Consider the following 17,227-nt stretch of genomic DNA (forward strand, 5'->3'; position numbering starts at 1 on the left):
ACCCCGCATCATCTTCTTCCACGATGTCGATAGTTACAATCCGCGTGCGTCTAATTCACTACCAAAAAATCACTGAAAATCGTCAACGAATCCGTAGAATGTCGAGTTCTTTAACAATCCAGCAAGATTTTTGGATCCTTACCACTTTCGCGTCACTTTTGAGTGCATAGCGCCTCTCAAAGACGGTCAGCATAATACTTCATTCGTAGCTTTCACCTGCTAATAACTTTTTCACATATAGATCTAGAATGGAAGCTCATCTATGTATCCTCACCAGGGAATGAAGAATTAGACCAAGAACTAGACGACTGCCTCGTAGGTCCAGTCCCAGTCGGCGTAAACTCTTTCGAGTTCGAGGGTCTCGCTCCTGATCCCGCGAAAATACCAACAGAGGACGTCCTGGGCGTCGCTGCTCTTATCCTCACAGGATCCTATCGTGATCAAGAGTTTGTACGCGTTGGGTACTATCAGAACACAGAGTACGATAATGAGGACATGAAAGCCACTCCTCCGGAGAAAATCCAGTTTGATAGACTCGTACGCGATATAAGCACAAAACTACGCGTCACCCGCTTTCAAATCAAGTGGTTCGTCTTATTTTTCATATTTGTGATCTGAATCTCATCTACTCAAAGGGACGTCGTGCCACAATCACAAGGCTACGCCGCTGCAGGCGCTGCAGCATCAGCCGCCGTTCCCTCCGCAAACGACCTAGATGGTGCACACGACCTGGATGGTGATGATGCGAATCGTAGTACTTAGATTCATTGTATTCTTCTTGCATTATACCTACGCACCGTCATTTATCGAACACTATGCTAACGGCTTACTCCTGTACAAAAGCACATAGGCAGATGCGTCCTCCCCTCCTCCATCAATCGTCCCCAGCTTCTCCTTGGGAAACACCGACACCTTGTCATCATCAAATTTGTACCAATCTTCATCGTCTTCATCAAACGCACGTCCATCACCTGACTTCGCATGGAATACGCTCTTCTTCACGAAACCGATATAATGCCCCGCATCAGCGTCTGCTCCCTTGTGCGTAACGATGGCTGTCCAAAATTCCAAAATTCAGATTATCCCCAAGCAAAATCACAGCGACACCCACCAACAAGATCATACAACCCAGTCACGCTGCACCCAAAATCATTCTTCAAGTCAGCATCAGCCAATCCCTCCAGCTCCTGCAGTTCCCGCGCACGATATACGCTCTCCTCCTCCAGGTCCCCCGGCACCACCTCACTCGCAGGCGCCATTTCAACATCCGCACTCTCCTCTGCGGGCCTAGATGACGACGACGCCTCCTGCGCCACTTTCGTCCGTTTACGCACCTTCCGCCGCTCGGCACGCTCTTTCTCAATAGACTTTAGGCGGCTGGACACCGGCGTGAGCTTCGATTTCAGTTCATCGGTCACTATTTCCAACGCATCAAACTCTGACGCAAACTTCACTTTGCGCTAAGGGACCGTGAGACGTGAGGCAGAATCAGAAATAATTCATGCTCACCATGATCTTAGCCTTCTTTCCGATATCGCGTCTCCATGCAAAACGAACCATGTGCACCGTCAGGTAACTCGGTAGACGCGATAGACGCGATGTCTGGCTGTAAACTGCTTGACGTCCAAGCGAAGGAGAGTTCTTATCCAATTGAGAGTTCAGTGCCTGCATACGTATAAGCAAAGACCAACCCAAGCACAAAAAACATGCATACATCCTTGATACCAGTATGCATATAATTCGTTGTCGCCGAAATATTGCACTCGACTTTCAGCACCTTTTCTATCGTGACAGTGCTAGGTTCTTCAGGCGCTTCGTCGCATTTCAATCTGTCCGAATCAGTCAGCTGAAGCTGAGCAAAAAAGGGAAAATCCGGATCACTCTCTGCGTATCTCTGCCATCATAAACTGATCGACGAATCTCCTCCCCCCCGCTGTTGTATTACCCGTAGCATCGATCCCAGGAACCTCTTTCAAGCCATTCGCAAGCTGCGTCCAACACTCCTCAGCGTCTATACCTTAAGTCAACGACCCAACCAAAAAGACGGCAGAAAAACACTTGCCTTGCTGCGCGTACCCCCCTAAGATTCCATTCTTGCCTGATCTATCAACCTCCCCAAACTGAGGCACAATCTGACGCAATACGGTCAAAAACGAGTTAGGGATATATCCCTCCGTCGTACGAGACATGTTGCTGTACAAGTCTCTCAGTGCACGAGGTAGGACATCCAAATGTGGTGACCTATGAGACATGGGATCACGAGCCACGTATGTAAGAAATAGAGGCATACGTTGAGAGAGCTGTCTGAAGTTCTGGTATTGCACGCATCGCTTGGACGGTGGCGTTCATGTAGCATGTATTTCCGAGACTGCGAGAATATACTCGTCACTTCACGGTACACTGTGGATTGCTGTAGCACCTACTTTTTCAATCCAACTGGTAAAGAGAGCTGCAAGAACAAAAGCCTGAGTAATCCACACGAGCGCAGATACAAAAAACGTACGGCTTCTGCGATTTCCGACTCGTCCATGTCTACGCAAAAGCGATCATTACAACCCTTAAATCACATGCATACCGAGACGCTCACCCTCAAGAAAAACAATCGGTTTTTCAGGTGGCTTCGGGAGCTCGCCCGCAGCGCCAATAACCATGAACGTCTGTCCCTAACCGCATATTTAATATACATCCTACAAAACAAAACAAGAGCGCACTCACTGCTTTAGGGGCCACCTTTTTCCAATCCGTATCATCCTACACGAATAAGCTATCTATCGAAGCACCCGCATAACACGAAAAGTTCGCACCTTGAGCACGCCACCCTTGATCATAACTTTCATACGATCCGGCGGTACGCCCGTGACCTGATAAATCGCATCTTTGAACGCGGCAGGTGGAAGTGATGTCTCTAGGTCAACATCGATAGTTTTTCCTGCGTGTTTAACGTGTACTTGTAGTGGAGCCATTGGTTTGGATGGGAATGCAGGTCTGCGGCAGCGTAATCGGGTGATCAGAGTGACGCGTTCAAGGGGTAGATGGGAATCGATTATGTAATGATGGGGACGTGTCTGTGACGTCACGCTGAACACGTTCCACAGCAGGCAGTGCACCCATCCCGATTTAAAGGCTGCAACGTAGACTTCAACCTTTAAATTCAAAGCTTCGACGACGACCTTGACATTGACAGCAACAACGACTTTAAGCACGATGACAATCTAGTATGTATTGAACAAACCGAGTTCGACAAGCTCTCATGGTCCCACAGTTACTCGCTTACATTCTTGCTCCTAGCAGCAGAAGTAAGTCCGGCAGCACCTGACTTCAATTCATGATTCATAATGCGTCTCAACTAGATGGCAACATTCTGCCTGCTCGTATCCCCACTCCCTTTCACAGTCCGCAAAAAACTTTTCCATTTTCTCTCTGAAAGCCCCATCGTCGCCAAAGTCGCGTATGGACTCAAGATTTCCTTCATGTCTGCACTCTAATCGCTCACATCTCACTCACTTACTAATATCATGTCACAGCTTCGTGGGCATTCTCTTCCTAGATGCCCTCCAACGCATGTTCCGTGTAACAGCCGAAACCGAAATGGCAAAAACAGGCGGCCAGGGCATGCACGACGTACGAACTGAGACCAATTTCGCCGCTCGCAAGTTTTAGTGCGCACCCCATCCTCTGTCATAACGTATGATTCAATCTGACGCGTTGTATTTTTCTTATCAGCGCTCAACGAAACACTTACCTAACTGGTTTCTGCCTCTTCCTCTCTTTGGTCCTCACCCGCACATTTTCCATCATCTTGGACCTCATCCACACGCAGGAGGAATACGCCAAATTGAAGAAAGTTGTGAGTACCCTCCATGCGGGGTTGGCTCCTGTTTATATATCATTGGTTTTGCAGGTTGGTGCTGGCGCCAAGGGTGACCAATCCAAGCAAATCGAAGAACTGAAGAAAAAATTAGCCGCGAGTGAAGCGAAGGACCGTGACTTTGGTGCGTTTATCGCTTTTCATCGATGTTTCGTTTCTAAACTAAACATACATCCTTCAGCAAACCTCAAAAAGCAGGCCGCACAACAGGCTGCTGAAGTTGATCGGCTTGTGGGTAGGCACAATGAGGCGACTGGGGCTGTTTCGGACAAGAAATTGGACTAGAGGTCCTCTGTGTAATTGTCATGTGTACTGGCTTTCATGTTCTTTCAGTTCTTGTTGACGATCAGTTACCCATCTTTGCCATGGCATTCCTAACAATGTGTAGTAAGTAGCAAATTCAGTGACATGTATTTGAAGGGTACAGTACCTTCTCTGAGAGAATTATGTCAACCACAATATTGTCCGACAGACCCAAGCCATGTCTAATTCATTGACGATCGGCAAACCAAGGCTAAATGAGTCTCTTGCAACCAGATTATGATAAGAGAGTAAGCGAAGCAAGGCCACTGTTAAGTACAACGCCCAACGTCGCAGTGTTGTCTCCGTAGACATATTTCGAATTTTGTTACTGTGATAGGCCAAAGAAAGATGTTCAACCCAGCGCAGAAATTGATACTGGTCGCCGCATAGTAAATCGGGCTTCGATGGTTCTTGTCGTACAAAGAAATCAAGGCAGCAACATGCAAGGTGCTCGTGTCGTGCATCATTCACGTGTTATTTCTTCCAGCGTAGAGTTGCAGAGCCAAGCGTGATCATAGATCTCAACATTTCCCCGTCAGATGAATTCAAGATAACAGGTGAAATGCTTCAAGCATCGTAGCCAAGCTTTCTTGATCCGCATGGAAGAGATGTTGAAGTTTTGCAAGTGGAAACGGGTCTGAGATGAATTGGATATAGACGCCAACATCCGGCAGTGGCAACTGGATCCTCCGAAGCCGAAGTTGCGAAATCTGTCGAAAAAGCTGAACATTGATATGTCACAGTTGGCTGCTCACGAAAGAACAAATTTAGTCGCTGCTTCGGATGATGACGAGCGGCAGATATAATTGATGGCCATGGCAGCATACACGAACAGATCGCTGCGACAATTTCTAGACGATAGGAGCATCTTGTCTTCCTCGACTGCTTCCTCGATATTGCCTCGAATGCGCACCGGGAAAGCTAGTGCGAGCTGGTGCGTGATGGTAGAAATAATGGCGGCAGCTTTTGTGCGTATCGCAGTAATACGTGTGCATCTCTGTGCATCTTGAGTACGACTGGCGCTTTCCAGAATCGAAAGCGCCTTTGTGTCCCAATCACATAGATTATTCCATGCATGTTCAGGGACTGAATGATTTTTTAGAAGCATGATTAGTATGAGAGGACAGAAGCAAATTTGTGCTCGCTGCTGAAATCTATCGCGCTGGGGGAGTTGAAATTTGAGAGACCTGATGCTCCACAGGAGGCACGTTGCAACACTGGTACGTATATGACGCTTCTCGCTGCACCGCATTAGGATGGAAAAATAAGAATGCACGAGCGTCGAGCGCTGCCCTGAGTGTCAGTACACTCGATAGCCCTTATAATACATTTTCACGTACATAGATGATGACCCCAGTTGGTCAGAGCCTGCAGCATGGCGCCTTGCAAGGAGCTTGAATGCAACTTGGAGAATCGAGATCTGTGGTCATTAGCATTTGAAAGTACACATGGAACGTGTTAGTACAAGCAGCAGAATCTTCTTGCACGACGCGCTCCTTTGGCACCACATCAAGTTGCATTGCCAACGTGAAAAGTTGCAAGTGAAAACTAAGACTGTTCGTATATCCGAGCACTAACTGTCCGTAGTGGCCTGTGAATCAGTCATCGAGATCTACCAACTCGTCACATTCATGTCCACCTCCAGTACTGACATTCTCATCCCCTTCCTCACCACAATCATCATTGTCCAGTTCATGTTCCAGCATGAATGCAGGAACAGTTACCCCAGAACGAATTCTAGGGCCTGGTCGCGGACCAAGATTAATTTCCTTCCGGGACTCGCGGACAGCTGCGAGAGCTGCAATCTATGAAACAAGCACCAAGACTCTGTTAGAGAGAGTCAAGTAGACATGGTTAACCAACGCACTTTATCTTGCACCGAGGACTGCACCGCACGCTTTTGCCCTGTTTTCGCTGCAGGATCGAATCCAAGCTTCTTAATGATATCTGCCGAATAGGCCAGCTTCGTTTGGGGTGCATTCGATGTCTCCGCATCAGATTCTGAAATACCATCTAAATCTCTCGCGGCTTGCTTCCCCTTTGAGGACTTCTTATCCTTAGCGCTATCAGAGGGTCGCTTCGCCCTCATCGCACCTATTTCCCTGGCCTTGGCAACAACACGCATACCTTCCTTGTCCCTCTCGAGTAGGCCCTTCAGCTCGCGATCGGCATCCTGCATCAGCTTTCGCTTCGCGCGCGCCTGGCCTTCGCGGCCCATGTTCTCAGCGACAAACATCGACGAGACATCCCGATTCGACCCGCTCACGACGTGCCCTGAGACAACGTACGTGGTATTGTCTCCACGCGAGCCAGATGCTTCAGAAGGCTTCAGGCCCCACTGGCGTTGCGGATCATAATCTGCTTTTCGCTTCTTTGATGACGAAGTTGTCATTCCAGAGGTCCTGAGGAACGTGAGTCGGAGCGAAGGTATAGAACCATTCACATTACCTACCCTGCAGAAAACTCAGCTCGCCTGGCTCTTTGCCGTTGCACAGCGTTCGTCAAATGCCAGTCGCATACGTCGCTCACTCGCTTGTCTGTCCAGCTTCCGCATATTTTTCCGTCGCGTTTGAGCACCTTGCACATGCCCAAGTCTTGTGCGCGTCCGATGACAGCAATGGATTCGGCGGACTCGGGTGTGACGGCGAGTATGTTGTCGGTTGGGTGCGGTTTTCCATTTTTGTTGTTCCGCTGAGCAAGTTATTCACTATCATGGGTAATGCTACTCGTGCAAGCTCACCTGGAAGGGCTTGAGGACCTTTGGATTCAGAAGAGCGATGACGTCCCCTTCTTTAAGCTTTGACATCGATTCGAAAGCGCCTTTGCTGCCACCTTTGTAGAGCTTCTTGACTTTGCCATCGTCGCTCGTGACACGGTCAAAACTATCAGCTTCGAATAGTAAGAGGGTCAGGAATGCGTCTCCTCGAATGGTCACTGCGCCTGACGACGATGGTCGTGAACGCGCCCCGAAGTCAACTAATTTCATATTGACGAATTTTTTACCGTGAGTTCTCGAGGGCTTCTGTTTCTGCGGGTCCTGGGTACGAGAATTATCGCCAGCTTTACGATCGTCGGTGTTACTGGGGCCTCCTTCATCATCAGTTGCACGTCCATCGTCGCCAGGAGCGATGTCTACGGGAGCACGTGTAGTCTTTATAGGGCCCCGCTCTGCAACAACGGCGATAGTGATCCAGTCACCTTCGACGGGCACATCGTAGCCTGACTGATTGGGTAACAGTCGTATGCAAGAGTAAAATGTAGACGGTGAGAGGTAATATCGACCTCGGAGATACTCCTGCAAATCATCGTGCGGTAATGAACGAGACCTACGTACAATTCTTGAGTCCAATGATCTAATGGATTTCAATTGTGATGACAAGACGTACGAAAGTCGGATGCCAGAATTTGGCTCAAGTCGCTGAAAATGGGGATCGTCAAGTGGCGGCTTGTGATCCACGGGGCCGACTTTAAGTTGCTCGATGATAGCCAGTCGGTCATCTCTGTTCGGCACGATGTCCGAAACAGGTTGGGAGGCACTAGGTGGCACTGCAATCATTTTGGGATTTGAAGCAATGGAGGGCTCAGGTTCGGGCCGAGCCAGTAAGCTGTGAGACCTTTGAGTCGAATTTGCTTGTTCTTGCTTTGCTGTGCCGCCTGATAATTTAGAAAGCTTGCTCAGGAGATTGGAAGGAGCAGGTTTCTGGTATTGCACTGCAGCAATCGGACCTTTACCCGAAGGCCGAGAATTCACGCTCCGAGCTCCAGACGCTGAGAGAGACCCTGAGGTGGCACTCGTTCTGCCAAGTAATGGGCGGTGTGTATGTCCTGCATGATCGACCCTCCTCTTCTTCTCTGCCATCAGCGTTCATTTGATAAAACCCCGAGAGCACGCACGCTTACTTACTAGGAGACGGAGTAGCGGGTGCGAGCAAATTTTCAGATGATTGTTTCCTCTTGGGAGATCCGATTACATCGTTGGCGGAGTCGGGAAAGGGTGTAAGCTGAGCTTGCAAGCGCTCTATCTCTCTCCGAATCTCTAGTTGTTTCTGTATTTCCTGTTCTGTTCTGTTCGTAGATGATTCCATTGCGTGTCGCCTTGATTGACGCGCGGTGGTTGGTACAGCCGAGTAACACGCTGTAGTAATGAAAGCCGCTGTATTTGAGATGTTGGCAAGGTTGTGGCTTGTGGACGTGTTATTTGATGATGTTGTACGTAAATATGACAGGTTTGTATTTTTCCACCAAAGTTCCAGTGGGGTCACCGTGACTAGGGTGTAGTAATTTATAAATGGGCGAACATGATGCAACGCAAGTATGCCACCAGACATGGCTGTGGCACATTCTAGGAACGATGGAAATCCACAGGTGACTTTGGAAGGGCTTGTGATGATATCTATATTTATTCTTTTAATGACTCCATTGCCTGCACTGGCTGGCAAGGCTTTCTATGTAATCATATTCGTGGACCAAGAGATCACTCAAGCTGTGCCACATTAATATTACTACATATTCTGTGTTGCCAGTATCTCTCTTCTTTCCATATCTTTCCACCTCCCTCCACCCACACCCACTTTCTACTAGTCATGAACAATGACATCCCCCCTACACTTCATCGTCGACGAGTCACTCTGGAACTCACTGAACGTCTTTGCTCTCAAAAACATGTTCAAGATGGTATTAATGACCTCCTGAAGTTCAGCCACTTGCGAGATTCAGAATTTCAGTGCTACGGTCGAAAAGTCTTGTCTTTCTTGTTAATTCCATTTTACAGTCAACTAACGGTTTTTCTGTGAAGATTATCGCCCTGACTGAGGTGAATATAATTTTAATTGTCGCAAGCTCTTTTAATAATGCTCTTGGTAATTAAGGTCGCACGCAGCACTCTTACACGTATGGGAGTGAAATTGTACCTGTTCATTACTTGTTCACAGACATTGCTGCCGTTGAAATCAGCGTACTTCAAAATGCTGATTTTAATCAGACACCACAAACATGCCTTTCCTTTGGAACTGGACGGTGAACATTTATCAGTAATTTGTTGCATTTTCTTCTCATGATCCGTACAGATAGAATAAACCGGCTCTTGCTTCCGTTATACACTCATCTCGCCATACGTTACGGGGGAGTTGACACTGCCCGTACCCAACTGGGCATCAAGGAATTACTTGTCGCTCCGAACGCACCAGCCGCAGGAAAAATGACCTGCCCGCCTGCTGCTACTATTTTATCAGTACCAAAGCCAAACACGGCGGAGGCTATGCCACGTATGTGAACCTGCTGCAATACGAGCCCTAGATTGACAAATGATTATTAGCACCAGATTCTTTCGTGAAAAAAAGAGCGAGAATCAACCGGCTTGGGGAATTTATAAAGCAGCAATCTACGAGGGAGTCACACGCACGAAAACACCTAGTGCCTAAGCAATACCCAGCAGGTGACCCAGGTGACAACTGGACAAGACCTTTAGTGCCTAAGGAATATCCAGCGGCTGACATTAAATCAGGCGACAACGAAGAACCTTCTTGCCCTCGAAGGGTATTCACTCGAACAAATGCCCAATATTTTGGCATTTTTTGCACTGGGAAGCAACCAGTTGCTTCTGCCAGGACTGTTTGCATTGACTAATATATCCTGCACTTGCATCATCATCCGCCTTTCTGATACTTGTCATCCCATGAATATGGATCCCAACTACCTGTATTACATCTAACATTGACACATTTTGCTACTGGCTATCCCTCGAGGTTTTATATTTGTGATAATACATACACTGCTGTATCATCATTTTAGTCGATAAACAATCCACCTGCGTACTTCTGATCCTTGAAATCTGGAAAACTCTGCCTCCCCCTGTCCACATCTCCGCAATATCATCCCTCCACCCCTTCAACTTCTCTGCTACCCGTACCTTGGGATGACATCTCTTCGTCGATGATATTAATCACCTTTCCAAATGATCCGTCCAGCTTCTCCAAAGCACGTTCAAAAATAGGGGTCTCTTATAATAAAGAACCTGTACCTGGCACGGACCTAGCTAGTACAGCTGGAAAGGGGGTTGGACTTGCGAAAAGGTAAGTACCAAGCAATGGTTTAGGTACGTGTGGTATCTGACTTCAGACACACCTAGTTTAATAGAACAACGAGTTGATATCATCAGCGAGCTCACTTGTCCAGGGTTTTCTCTACTCTGGAATGGTGGTATGGATTCATATCTCTGACCCAGAAACTTGGCGTCTGATATGGATGGGAAGACGGTCGTTATGAACTTTCAGATGGTCAACTGCCAGCTGCGCTCAGACTAACTTGCTACCTCCATCCAACATGGTTTGTTTTTTTCGTGTCGTAGAAAACGTCACGGTGGATAATTATCTGGTCTGAGACCAAGTAACAAGGCGGCATGGGAACCAGTTAGAGCCCGTTCATCCAACTCACACTGAGCGGCCCATCATGCCATCAGAGACTAGTCTCCCACATTGGCAGACCATTAATAGAAGGAACGATGACCTTCCTTCTATTAACATCGGAGTCTCAATCTGACAAGTAGTGGCAGGGCGACTATCTTTACTGAAGTCTAAAGTGCCTAGCTAATACATTTAAAGCCTGCATTGATGTCCTGTCGTGTCATGATCCGGGCTTGAAGCTTGAGCTACAAGCCTTGATCGATTATTTCGCAACATATCGGATAACAAGATCACATCGAAGAACCTGACATGAGGAGGAGAGCCAGAGCGAGACGAGTGTAGAGATCTAGAGAGCAACAAAAAGAGCAGCATGAGGCAGAGACCGGGGTCTCAGGAGTCTTGGGGTCCCAGAGTACATATACTAGTACATGGCCAGTAGGGCTCGGTGAATAATTCACGGCCGATTTCTAACATTTGTTAGTAACATCGGGCGCTCCAGGGCCATAGTTAACACAGGTTAATAACAATTCCTAACATTTGTGTTACTAACGTGTTAGAAATACATTATTAACATTGTTAACAACAAAAACGCAGTTAACAATTGTTAAAAAGGTTGTCTGTGAGTCTAATAATTCCAATCTGCATCTCCATCGTCGGTCACCATCGTGGCAGCCTGCGGAGACAACACGATATCATATTGGTATTATTACAAAGGAAACATTACATACCTTACTGCCAGTGCTTTGTGAGTGCGTGATAGTGACATCTGGTGCTGGACGTTTGGTACCCTGTTGCCTTACAGGCTCTTTTGAGCACTCTGGAATCTTAACTCGGATTAGTTTTAGGGGCAGTGCAATTTGCAAATAAATTCCGGATCACGTACAGGGACACCATACATCTCGTAAACTTTCTCTGCTCCAGCAGTGATGTCATGGACCCACTTTTTGAGCACATTGTTTGTAGGGTATTTTTTGTAATATAGCATCAAGATACCATGCAAGGCACATATTGCTTTTCCACATTCTAGGATTGGAATAACACCATCACCTGAAGTCCGAGCCTTCCAGCCAAAGACAGACTCCAGTTGTTCACCTAGAGTCGCTACCTCATCACCAGTCTTCTCAAGTATATCAGGATCCAAGGAAAATTGTAGAAAGGAGGGGTACTGGGAGTCATAGTAATTATCAGCCAAGGGAAGCTGGGAAGGTAGGTTGGTGAGAAGAATATTAAGCTTGTCGAGAGTGTTGACAAACTCCTCCGTTGTGGGTGACTCGGACATATTTTCAGATAAGAAAAAAGCTGGGCAAATATTGTGATTAAACGCTTGACTGTTACCTGTAACAATTGTGACATTTGTCACTCAGAGTGTTTCTAAACGAGATTTAAATACTAGATTATACATGACTAGTACTGTAGAGATACGACACTAGGTTCGTCACAGGTCACAGCCCTTAACGAATCGAATCTATTTGGTGTGACTGTCACATGAATTTTTGGTGGGACGAAGCTAATTTGTGACATATGGGAAAAAAAACATAGGTTATGCGCTAATGGGACCAGAAATCATCATACATCGAATTTGCGATGCGTCTACGCTTTCCACGCCCGTAATCAACCTTCGGAACACTATTTGAGCCACTCTCCACATCTTTGGCAGTAATGTCACCCACATCATAGACTTCGGAGTGGTTTGAACACAGAAGTCCGCCATCTGCATCGATACGGCAGTCAGAACGGACGTGTTCACCCCCGGAAGCCATATGATCAAGGAGTGCATCCATTGGCACGTCACTGGCATCGAGGTCATGCTCACTAGCATCGTCAAAGGGGGATTCGGCTCCGGTAGTATCAGTGGCCTCGTTCTCTGACTCGGAGTTTGTTGCCTGGTCAACGCTGACAGTCTTGTACTGAGCAGTAGCAATCCTCGTCCATCCAGCTGGATCATTCTTCTGAACATCACGTAAATATTGCAACGCCTCTCGACTTGCGAGGCTCGCGAATCTCCAATTCCACTCGTTACCAGTCAGCGCTATGCGAGGTGAATCCATGACAGACTGAAGCAAGTTGCTTGAATCACGAAGCAGCATGTCAGATGGTTGCAAATGGCGTTGCGAGCGGCGAAGCACTACGATCCGCAGGCGAATCTATTTGGGTAAGGTCACAGGTCACCTGGACATTCGAACCTGTAAGACTAAGCGTGACATCGTCACGGGCTGCACGTGACGAACCTAGTGTCGTATCTCTACAGTAGTCGACTGATGCAGCTGGAGGCTCTTGTATTGAACATATGATTGTTAACAATTATTAACAGGCTAAAAGTGCGTCTGACTTTCCTCGGTGTTATTAACCGGTTAATAACTGATGTTAATAACCAATGTTAGTAACATCTGTATTTCTCACCGAGCCCTAATGGCCAGCATCGACACGCAGGCAGCACATCCTCATCCTCTTCAGAGTGCAAGGCTGGCAGTTTCAGTACATCTCATTCACCTGAGCCAATTCAGTGATATGACATTCCTAGACCTCAACCAAGTTGTGTGCGCAATCACACATGGAGATCCAATTTGTTCACTACTCACCTTAGTAGTATTCTTCGGCACGATGGACAAGTCTGCAACCTTGAGGCCTGAGGTTCGTCACATCATACACGTTTAGCCGGGCGTCGACAACTCCTTGATCTTCCCTCGACTTCATGGCACAAGTCCCGAGCCACACACAAGGATAAGGCACCTCCTGTAGAAGTACAAGCTACACATACCGAGTACCACGTCGATCACACTGGGATTCAATCAGATATGTTACCTTAAGAATGGGAAAATGAATTCAGGACATACTGTTATCACGGAGAAGATTTTCGATCGCTTTCTCATCTTCTACAGTGTAGACCATGTCGGGCGCATTCAAGTCCACTGGACCGATCGCTTCTCCGCAAACTGCAGCATTTCCCTCTGAAAGCGGCAAATTCACCTTGGTAAGAAGACATGCGTCGATAGATTTCGCGTGAACTCGACACCTACGGCGGAAAAGACGTCAGCAGTTGAGCACGATTACGATCCAGGGCGCAACACTCACTCGAAGACCATACGCTTCACGTCCACATTTGTAAATTGGGGTTGTGAGCCTGGTTGTAGACATACTGACTGGCACACAAAATGCGCGCGGAAAGGAAAAGCCAAGAGTGTGCTGATCCTTGTCAGGTGGTATGAAGAAGGTTGCAAGCTAATATACTATTACCAGAATTTGCAATCGATATATTGTCCTCACGATTTTGATATATATGCTGGTTGCGTATCAGCGATTGACGCGTAAAGTACATGCTCAAGATTACTCCTACAATGACACCTACTGATCACAGACGTGATTGAGGACTTTTCCACGATGATCGACATTCAATACCCAACTCATCAGCAATGATCATCGCAGCCTTCTCCCCAATGAGAAGCGCTGTCCAATATGTGTTCTAGAGAGACGGTTAGACTGCATATTGAGGATCCCCGACCAGTACCCACCGTGCCAACATTTATCGGCGCAATAGACATGTCCGCCACCTTGAGGTTTGTCACGCCGTACACGTTTAACCGAGCGTCAATGACCCCTTGATCTGCCCTTGGCTTCATGGCGCAAGTTCCGAGCTAGACACGTAAAGTCCAGGTGAAAGCATGAAAGTTTCAGCTGTACATACCGAATGCCATGTCGTTTGCACTGAGTATCAATTCAGTATCTTGACATAACGATAGGGATGCAACATACCGCGATCACGAATGTATCGATCGATCGCATCGTCGTCTTCTGCTGTGTAGATTATGTCAGGCGCATTCAAGTCCACCGGCCCGGTTGTTTCTCCGCAGACTGCAGCGCTTCCCTGTGGGAAATCAGGGTGGCCTATGGGGACTTCACCTCTATATGAAGACATGCGTCGAATGACTTCGCGCAGCTTTTTGTACCCGAAGATAAGAGGTACAATATCGGATGGACTGTGAGGATTATCGTAGTCACATCAGTGAGTTGAAATTTCCGACTCACTCATCCAGGAAGCCTGCATTGAAGTCGATTCCTTCCTGGCCGTTCTCGTCCAATTTGATATGAACGCTGCCAGTAGACACGGGGTACAGCTATTGGAAAATTCAGAACAAAAATCACGGGGTAGTAAATATGGAAGTAGTACTGTAAAATAGTTGGCAGCGATGTAATTGCTACGAGGAAGGATACGCGAGAACCCAGCGGATCTGGTTACCGTGAGTATTCGTGCGTCATCAAACAAAAATAATGTGCACACCCTGCACAGAGAGAAAATAGTGCAACAGGTTTGTCTGGGCGATCCTGGAAGAACTCTTTCCATCGTGGTTGAAAAGCTGAACCCATGGCTTTCAGTTCATCGTCATCAGGACGCCATTTTATTTTTGCATCGCTGCTACTGAAATGCCAATCAATACGTCACCAGTATTGAAGGCTTTGCACCAACTTTTGGGCAATAAGTGACTTGCCATCAATTTTCCATTGGGCCAGATTTTCTATAATATTTCATGGGTAGTTAAATGGACTCGGAATATGGCGAGAACATGCTTACTCTGGACAACAACGTCACTCTCCTCCCCAAGATAGAGGGGGTCCATAGTAACAGTTCCCTCAGCGGCAAAGTATGGAGTAAAGACAAGGTTGTGATCTCTTAACCCTAAGTTAACATCATGAAACAAATGGTTGAATGCGGACCTTGATAATTTTCTCCAACGCCAGGCAAGTTCACTAGTTGCTTGATATTGCACCGCTTGAGAATTGCTTCTGCACCGATCCCAGACCTCTCGAGGATGGCCGGCGAACCGAATGCCCCAGCAGAGATAACAACAAGCTTTGATGCTTTCACGATGCTTGATGACTGATCCGCGTCTGGGCAAGACACTGGATCGCTGGTGAACTCGACACCTACAGCACGCTTATCTCTTTCATTCGAAAAAGACATCAGCAGTCTGGCACGGTTAAAATCCAACTTGAATGTGGAACACTCACTGAAAGATCACGCGCTTCACGCGCTTGCCAACCCATATTTGCAAATTTGCATTGTGAGCTTGGTTGTAGACATAGTGGTGGGCCGCGTCGGAACGCCTTCCAGTTGTCCCGTCAATGTACCTTCTCATCTATGAGCCCAATTAATAATAGATGATGAGCACAAGCTCACTTCGCCCATGGCTGAAGTGGATCTCGTGAGCGGACTCCACACATGGTGAAAGAAATTCAGGTGGCGCACACTGTATGTGTTGCATGTTTCTAAATCATCAGTGTCTTCAGCATATTGCCTCTTGTGATATGTCGTGCCAACGTGTATGAACTCTTCGGAGACAACTAGTTTGCATCCACCAGAGGACACTTTGATAGGTCCACCGTACCCGTGGGTTAGGCGATCGGGCTGTACCTGATATGTCTCCAGCTAAGCAATGAATAGTTCAGCTTGAAAAATATAGAGATGATTCAGTCGAAGACCTTCTTCATGAGGGGGATCAAGTTCTTAGATTCCCACCCTTCGGCTCCCCAGTCATCAAAATCTGAGGCAGGTCCACGAGTGTAACACATAGCTGACCGAGTCAACTTATCAGAGCCATGGTATTCAGTGCAAGAACGCTACAAACCATTTACACTTGAGCCTCCACCAACGCAATGGGCGCACGGAACGATTGGAGCGCGGCCGTTGAGACGTGGACTTGGATTTCCAACATTGAATGTCATAGTGGTACTCGTTGGCACCAGATGACTTGTAAATTTGTAAGGCCGCACATGCGCAGCTTGATTGAGAATGTGTTGGCCCCCTTCGAGAATTAAGATAGTAAGGGAGGGATCTAATGTAGCTAGGCGGCCTGCGACAACACAAGCTGTGCTACCACCTGAACCATGATACAGCGTTATGTCAAGTTAGTCACCCCAGTGCGAGATGCATCACTCACCCCCAGAAAAAATAATATCAAATTCTGATATGATTGGATGAGGCATTGAGGGGTGCTTCAAGTTTAAGCGGGAAACTGATTATCAGTGTGTCCAAATTTATATCCCTCACTGGTGCGAACAACAAAGATAGCCCTGAAGACGAGTTGAAAAACGGACTATTGCGATGCATTACACTTTTCCGTCATGGTTCTGGCGTAGCCCATAAGCAGACACCGTGATCTACCAGCGATTTGGGCCCGGCAGTGTCCGGTGCATCGCAACAGGTGATACGGTTGCGAAGTGCGGATGTTTAGAGAGTCCGAGCTCAGGCTCTCGATGAACTTGCTGTCGTGCGAACATGTGAGTTGAGGAATAAGTTGGATTTCGTTTGGACGTACACCTGCTGGGCCCTGGTAATCATTTTTAGTGGATTTTGACTTCTTTCTAGTAGTTGAAGGAAGATACCGGATGAATCTCACGCGGGGACTTCGTACAGATTCTGAATCCGTAATCTCATCATGATTGATGTGGCCCCGTGATGATTGTATGTATATATATGTCCACCGTCGCAACGAGTCTAATTTAAATCAAATTCTAGCAGGTCAAGGTCCTTGACAATTGTGGCTGTGGCGTTCCACAACGCCAAATAATTAAGTAATCATAGCCACCTTGTGCTAACTTGAGAGGCCTTCGATATCCGAATCCGACATATTGATCATGTTGATACTCAGGCTATTCCTCG

General features: G+C 47.2%; 7 protein-coding genes across 7 annotated transcripts; 3 read left to right on the top strand and 4 right to left on the bottom strand.

Moving 5' to 3' along the window:
• Nucleotide 1: 1 nt before the first annotated feature.
• On the top strand, nucleotides 2-872 carry F5147DRAFT_301367 (anti-silence-domain-containing protein). The gene is made up of 4 exons (XM_041429109.1): nucleotides 2-44; nucleotides 98-185; nucleotides 242-587; nucleotides 636-872. The coding sequence occupies exons 1-4, from the start codon at nucleotides 24-26 to the stop codon at nucleotides 760-762; spliced, it is 582 nt and encodes a 193-aa protein (XP_041297996.1). The 5' UTR covers nucleotides 2-23; the 3' UTR covers nucleotides 763-872.
• Nucleotides 757-3,100, bottom strand: F5147DRAFT_750863 (uncharacterized protein). Its single transcript, XM_041440171.1, has 12 exons — nucleotides 2,805-3,100; nucleotides 2,716-2,751; nucleotides 2,588-2,663; nucleotides 2,504-2,532; nucleotides 2,424-2,449; nucleotides 2,291-2,368; nucleotides 2,063-2,241; nucleotides 1,882-2,011; nucleotides 1,715-1,829; nucleotides 1,510-1,665; nucleotides 1,112-1,460; nucleotides 757-1,055 (listed from the first exon to the last, which is right to left on the bottom strand). The coding sequence occupies exons 1-12, from the start codon at nucleotides 2,961-2,963 to the stop codon at nucleotides 814-816; spliced, it is 1,575 nt and encodes a 524-aa protein (XP_041297997.1). The 5' UTR covers nucleotides 2,964-3,100; the 3' UTR covers nucleotides 757-813.
• Nucleotides 3,101-4,335, top strand: F5147DRAFT_671221 (B-cell receptor-associated protein 31-like-domain-containing protein). The gene is made up of 7 exons (XM_041435580.1): nucleotides 3,101-3,215; nucleotides 3,263-3,296; nucleotides 3,351-3,472; nucleotides 3,525-3,659; nucleotides 3,724-3,847; nucleotides 3,902-3,992; nucleotides 4,050-4,335. The coding sequence occupies exons 1-7, from the start codon at nucleotides 3,205-3,207 to the stop codon at nucleotides 4,151-4,153; spliced, it is 621 nt and encodes a 206-aa protein (XP_041297998.1). The 5' UTR covers nucleotides 3,101-3,204; the 3' UTR covers nucleotides 4,154-4,335.
• Nucleotides 4,336-4,922: 587 nt separating this feature from the next.
• F5147DRAFT_833421 (uncharacterized protein) lies at nucleotides 4,923-8,331 on the bottom strand (the record flags this gene model as incomplete). Its single annotated transcript, XM_041443863.1, has 8 exons — nucleotides 8,076-8,331; nucleotides 7,558-8,023; nucleotides 6,912-7,497; nucleotides 6,624-6,862; nucleotides 6,039-6,573; nucleotides 5,824-5,976; nucleotides 5,750-5,762; nucleotides 4,923-5,257 (listed from the first exon to the last, which is right to left on the bottom strand). Exons 1-8 carry the CDS (start codon nucleotides 8,254-8,256, stop codon nucleotides 4,923-4,925), a joined length of 2,508 nt encoding a protein of 835 aa, XP_041297999.1. The 5' UTR covers nucleotides 8,257-8,331.
• Nucleotides 8,332-8,710: 379 nt separating this feature from the next.
• Nucleotides 8,711-9,975, top strand: F5147DRAFT_671226 (uncharacterized protein). The gene is made up of 6 exons (XM_041435581.1): nucleotides 8,711-8,910; nucleotides 8,967-8,984; nucleotides 9,040-9,187; nucleotides 9,238-9,435; nucleotides 9,486-9,614; nucleotides 9,675-9,975. Exons 1-6 carry the CDS (start codon nucleotides 8,755-8,757, stop codon nucleotides 9,794-9,796), a joined length of 771 nt encoding a protein of 256 aa, XP_041298000.1. The 5' UTR covers nucleotides 8,711-8,754; the 3' UTR covers nucleotides 9,797-9,975.
• Nucleotides 9,976-11,197: 1,222 nt separating this feature from the next.
• On the bottom strand, nucleotides 11,198-12,754 carry F5147DRAFT_833422 (uncharacterized protein; the record flags this gene model as incomplete). Its single annotated transcript, XM_041443864.1, has 4 exons — nucleotides 12,145-12,754; nucleotides 11,456-11,900; nucleotides 11,301-11,396; nucleotides 11,198-11,245 (listed from the first exon to the last, which is right to left on the bottom strand). The coding sequence occupies exons 1-4, from the start codon at nucleotides 12,657-12,659 to the stop codon at nucleotides 11,198-11,200; spliced, it is 1,104 nt and encodes a 367-aa protein (XP_041298001.1). The 5' UTR covers nucleotides 12,660-12,754.
• Nucleotides 12,755-13,861: 1,107 nt separating this feature from the next.
• F5147DRAFT_604562 (GMC oxidoreductase-domain-containing protein) lies at nucleotides 13,862-17,026 on the bottom strand. The gene is made up of 18 exons (XM_041432304.1): nucleotides 16,951-17,026; nucleotides 16,884-16,895; nucleotides 16,506-16,830; nucleotides 16,194-16,445; nucleotides 16,048-16,139; nucleotides 15,815-15,994; nucleotides 15,746-15,756; nucleotides 15,577-15,696; nucleotides 15,283-15,509; nucleotides 15,140-15,235; nucleotides 15,035-15,083; nucleotides 14,849-14,986; nucleotides 14,738-14,798; nucleotides 14,596-14,684; nucleotides 14,323-14,546; nucleotides 14,255-14,274; nucleotides 14,082-14,204; nucleotides 13,862-14,032 (listed from the first exon to the last, which is right to left on the bottom strand). Exons 3-18 carry the CDS (start codon nucleotides 16,549-16,551, stop codon nucleotides 13,922-13,924), a joined length of 1,839 nt encoding a protein of 612 aa, XP_041298002.1. The 5' UTR covers nucleotides 16,552-16,830; nucleotides 16,884-16,895; nucleotides 16,951-17,026; the 3' UTR covers nucleotides 13,862-13,921.
• Between the last annotated feature and the right edge of the window lie 201 nt (nucleotides 17,027-17,227).

Source organism: Suillus discolor (assembly GCF_016758755.1).
Source record: "Suillus discolor strain FC423 chromosome Unknown F5147scaffold_5, whole genome shotgun sequence".
Lineage (NCBI taxonomy): Eukaryota > Fungi > Basidiomycota > Agaricomycetes > Boletales > Suillaceae > Suillus > Suillus discolor.

Excerpts from the sequence above, each read along its gene's own strand:
- F5147DRAFT_604562 (XM_041432304.1), bottom strand. The coding sequence starts at position 16,551 with ATGCCTCATCCAATCATATCAGAATTTGATATTATTTTTTCTGGGG. Across the intron at positions 15,510-15,576 it reads GTGAAGCGCGTGATCTTTCA|AGATAAGCGTGCTGTAGGTG; the intron begins GTGAGTGTTCCA and ends TTCGAATGAAAG. Across the intron at positions 14,685-14,737 it reads TCGCTGCCAACTATTTTACA|CTGTACCCCGTGTCTACTGG; the intron begins GTACTACTTCCA and ends ATTTTCCAATAG.
- F5147DRAFT_671226 (XM_041435581.1), top strand. The coding sequence starts at position 8,755 with ATGAACAATGACATCCCCCCTACACTTCATCGTCGACGAGTCACTCTG. Across the intron at positions 9,188-9,237 it reads CTTTCCTTTGGAACTGGACG|ATAGAATAAACCGGCTCTTG; the intron begins GTGAACATTTAT and ends TGATCCGTACAG. Across the intron at positions 9,436-9,485 it reads CACGGCGGAGGCTATGCCAC|CACCAGATTCTTTCGTGAAA; the intron begins GTATGTGAACCT and ends AATGATTATTAG.
- F5147DRAFT_750863 (XM_041440171.1), bottom strand. The coding sequence starts at position 2,963 with ATGGCTCCACTACAAGTACACGTTAAACACGCAGGAAAAACTATCGAT. Across the intron at positions 1,830-1,881 it reads ATGGCAGAGATACGCAGAGA|ATTGAAATGCGACGAAGCGC; the intron begins GTGATCCGGATT and ends TGATTCGGACAG. Across the intron at positions 1,056-1,111 it reads TGGGTTGTATGATCTTGTTG|CCATCGTTACGCACAAGGGA; the intron begins GTGGGTGTCGCT and ends AATTTTGGACAG.
- F5147DRAFT_301367 (XM_041429109.1), top strand. The coding sequence starts at position 24 with ATGTCGATAGTTACAATCCGC. Across the intron at positions 45-97 it reads TGTCGATAGTTACAATCCGC|AATGTCGAGTTCTTTAACAA; the intron begins GTGCGTCTAATT and ends ACGAATCCGTAG. Across the intron at positions 186-241 it reads CATAGCGCCTCTCAAAGACG|ATCTAGAATGGAAGCTCATC; the intron begins GTCAGCATAATA and ends TTTCACATATAG.
- F5147DRAFT_671221 (XM_041435580.1), top strand. Across the intron at positions 3,660-3,723 it reads TTCGCCGCTCGCAAGTTTTA|CGCTCAACGAAACACTTACC; the intron begins GTGCGCACCCCA and ends TTTTCTTATCAG. Across the intron at positions 3,848-3,901 it reads ACGCCAAATTGAAGAAAGTT|GTTGGTGCTGGCGCCAAGGG; the intron begins GTGAGTACCCTC and ends TTGGTTTTGCAG.